The following is a 4,106-nucleotide window of genomic DNA, read 5'->3' on the forward strand; positions in this document are numbered from 1 at the left end:
ATGATATTCAGCCAATACATAATCCGTTCATAGAAAAGTGTAACTTGCTCTAGACTCTGCTCTTGCTTTAGACGTACAAATTATAGTGCGTTTGTTATTTTTTTACAGAAGACGTACCGGTGCTAGCAACAGGGTTGGCGATTAAATTTCCTTTTTCTTATTTTATATAACTTCTTATCTTTATTACTATTTATTAAGTCGTTACGCTTCATAATCAATGTATTATTATAAGGTTGAAAATTGTATTCGATCACATCACATTTTGTTGGTATTATATTAATTATAAACAATTATTTTATATTATCACAGAAGCATATTTCAAGTAATAAAATTTATACAAATTATTTGATAGGCGAAACATCTCAAATTTCAGTTCAAGTTAAAATAAATATATTGTTAGTTAAACTAATGAAGGTCAACACAAATTACAGGATTTTAAGTAAAGTCTCTCGTTATTTTGAAACATGTATTGATTCCTTAGACAGCTGGATTATATTAAGATGGTGTTAATTAAAAACAAACAAAAACTAAATATTGCCTTAAAGCTGATACTTCAGCGTAAAATTCTAATAAACGTGTCTTCTCGAAACAGCTCTCATATTAGATGTTAAAACATGTTGTATAGATTATATTTTTGTACGGGACAATTTTCCAAATTTATTTTTCACCACGTTGATAAGATGTCAGACGTCAATGTAACACGCAGCGTTTTATGCGTGAGAAGTCGGATAAATATTATGATTTTTTTTTTATAGAGATAGTGTAACATGGTATATACGAAGGCTGTGAAGGAAAAAGGACGTTAATACCAGTTCCTAGACGTTATGGGAAGTTAAAAAATATAAACAAAATTTGTATTCCACTTTTACCGTTTTGCCGAGGAGCGGTCGTTAATGATTTTATATCATCAATATAGAACGATGTCGCTTTCTTACACCTTTTTATAACAATAATGTATAAAGATTTTCTAAGAAATTATTTAGTAATGGAATGCTAAAGTTATATACATTACGCCAGCTCTCTAGCAGATACTACAATAAGTTACGTCGTATAATTATTCATTAGAGCAAATGCTTTAATTACATATGCATATAAATTTATATAAAACAGTTTGAAATCAAAGGTTTAATTTACATCGATTGCGTAACCGGTAACAATAGTCGCTAAATTTGCTAAATAAATATAACGTTAATTGAAAAAACCCACAAGATAAAAAAATGGCTATAATTTTCATGTTAACTGTCTTCGTGTATTAGCTTTACTTGTATTTTAACAAGTTTATATGTATTTAGAGGATTGACTCCTCGATAGAGCTTTAGGGGACATTTTGAACGTACGATGACGCGAGTCGGTAACTGAGAAATCGTCCCGCTATTAGATGTAAACGGTGTGCTAGATATGCCAAATGATTATATCAAATTATATTGAATAGTTAATATAGTTCTATTAAATAAATCAAACAAATATACATATAGTACATTTTCATCATTCATCTAGGAAGTAATTCGCCAAGAGCATTTCGATAGAAACATACATACATTACATCAGTGATACGTCGACCACAATTGCAGTGGGCACATTGAGTGCTTTTAATAAAACGCGATACGGTCTCATTCAAGATAACAAATACGACGTGAGATATATTCAAAGGTCTGTAAACGTAAACACGAACTGTCTTTGGTCGGAACGAAATCGATGCTGTGCCCTAAGTAATGTACGCTGACCGATAAATCCTTATTTACGTTAAATGCGAATGCTCTTGATGTATTGGTTCCCTAATACACAAATAACTGTATGGATTAATTAATCAGATTCTGTTCTGCCTTAGACTGAAAATGTAAATGATTACTCGTCTAACAGAGGTTGTAATTGTATAAGTTAAAGTGAAGTGTTTTTCTTTGATTACAAAATAATGAATACCAGTTATTATTTCATGAAAATCGTTTTGAATTTCTTGTCACTCGTAATCGATAGAAGAATGTGAAAATTCGATATATTATATTAAGATGAATAAAATATTATTAATAATATTCAATATCATTTTAATACATTTTTTTTTTCTTAAATTAATAAACAAACTTTACGTGAACACGGAATTGCGAGTGTAATTATATTTCTATATGGAAATGAAGATAAAGTCGATCAAGCATTATTTTTTTAAGAACTTTATTATTTTTATTTTATTTTTTATTTTTAGTATATTATAGTAACAGTAAGTAGTATAATGACTTGCACACAAGGCTAAAACACACGCGTTGCTTGCAATAATGCTTCCTGTGCTAAGTGTATTAAAATGTTTTAGATATAAGTGAATTAATGCAGATGATCGTATTTTTATATAGAGGCAAACGACAGAAGGAACAAAATATATTTATCGTGAATTATTATATATCGTCGTCGTTGTGTAAAGTTAAAAGTATTACATGAACAGTATATAATGTCCAGGTAGTAAAGATGCCTACAAAAATACAAAATGATTTAGCTTTATTTTATATATTGAGTCCCATTTATAGCATAGAAAACCAGAGAATCATTAATTATTTCTTTCAATTGTTATTCTTGTGTAAAATAATTTGTGGTTTGATGCTAAACGTTTGTTTTGAATATCTTGGAACCCAGAAAACCAGTATTAAAGATTTAAGAATATTTCAGTGAATTTCCTGCTAATATGTCTATTACTGATTTGTTTATTTTGTATTAGTTATTACTGTCACTAATGACATAGTGAAATGTCCAATATGTAATAATGATAATGGAATCATATCGGCCTGTTTGGTTTAAATTAATTTTTTATTAATATGAACTAAACAATAAATACTTTGAGACGTTAAATATATAGTACATACATTCATGTTCTGTTGTGTTTTATGTCAGAGTATGTATTCCGTAGATCTAAATAATAATTGTTAAATTTGCCTCAAAACCAGGCCGTCCCGAAGAGATTTATTTATTATTAACTTTCATTTTTGAATTAATAAGACCATGAAAGTTTGTCATCCACAAGTAATATTTAGGTATTGTAACGACATTTTGTTCTCAAATAATGTCGCTCATATTTGTGACATTAGTAATTAGTCATAACCAAGTTAACACTAATACATTACTTTATTTATGGAATTTATTAGCGAGTTTTATACTTTTTCTTGTTTTATATCCAAACTGTTGATATTCAGATTATAGTTTTTTTTTTTTTTATAAATTAGGTTATCGAGATTAATTTTTACTTTGCTAAGGGTCGTTTTAATAGAATTTATGTAGTATTTTGTTTTTATTTTTATTAAACTCTTTATTTTTAATGTTTTGATTTTTCGTTATTTTGTCGTCCCTCTTTCCGGATATATTGCGTTCGATATAAATAGGAGACACAATCATTATCCAACGTAAAGCGTGTGCGATAGGAAGTGATCAGTATGTTAGAAAATATTAAAAACGTTATATACCTTAAGTTTATTATAATAAATATTAATTACATATATATTATAATAAATTGTGTACTGTTTCGTTTTGCTAAGGTTGTAAATCATAGACTTAAACAAACTTGTCCTCAACTATGTTTTAATAAGATCATAACATTTTTTGGGCTTTCTAAAGTGAAATTTATTTAACTAATATTTAAAAATTTTCCCTTCTAAGTTGTTATAGTTTAACTATTTTTGTTAATGTAAGACCACACATATATTTTTAATTATTTGTGCGCTTTATATTGTCGTCCTTAACATGACTGTCACTGTGGTTGTCAGTAAAGCTTAGTTTAAAATGTAGATAAGGCCAATGCATCGTTCCACACAAAGCAATGTACCTCCTTATTTGTATGCATAGACAAAAAAACTAATAAAAAGTACTATATCAGGTGTAGTTTCATTACAAGGCATGCCCGCGATATAAACTGCAATATATTTATCACAAAACTTTATTTATATTTCCACAAATAAAAGCCACATTCACTTCGACTTTAATACTATATTTTTCACATTAAATATTTAATGCATATTTATAACATAACTTAATTATATGGTTGAAATTTTTATTTCAATTTTGTTACAACTATTTACATACATAGAACTATTTTTAATTTTGAATATTAGTTAGACATGATCGTAGTTCCT

The 4,106-nt window shown here is 27.8% G+C and overlaps 1 protein-coding gene across 3 annotated transcripts in view; it reads left to right on the plus strand.

The window, feature by feature from the left end:
- The window catches only part of LOC125076119 (F-actin-monooxygenase Mical), a 29,805-nt gene extending 26,595 nt beyond the window's left edge, over positions 1-3,210 (plus strand). Inside the window, exon 27 of one of the 3 annotated variants that reach the window (XM_047688087.1) lies at positions 109-3,210. In XM_047688087.1, the coding sequence (XP_047544043.1) occupies positions 109-145 (37 nt within the window). In that variant the 3' untranslated portion in view covers positions 146-3,210. The remainder of the gene's footprint in view (positions 1-108) is intronic. The other 2 variants (XM_047688089.1, XM_047688091.1) reach the window with 2 other exon arrangements.
- The last annotated feature ends 896 nt before the right edge of the window (positions 3,211-4,106 follow it).

The sequence above is a fragment of the Vanessa atalanta genome, chromosome Z, assembly GCF_905147765.1.
Source record: "Vanessa atalanta chromosome Z, ilVanAtal1.2, whole genome shotgun sequence".
Classification (NCBI taxonomy): domain Eukaryota; kingdom Metazoa; phylum Arthropoda; class Insecta; order Lepidoptera; family Nymphalidae; genus Vanessa; species Vanessa atalanta.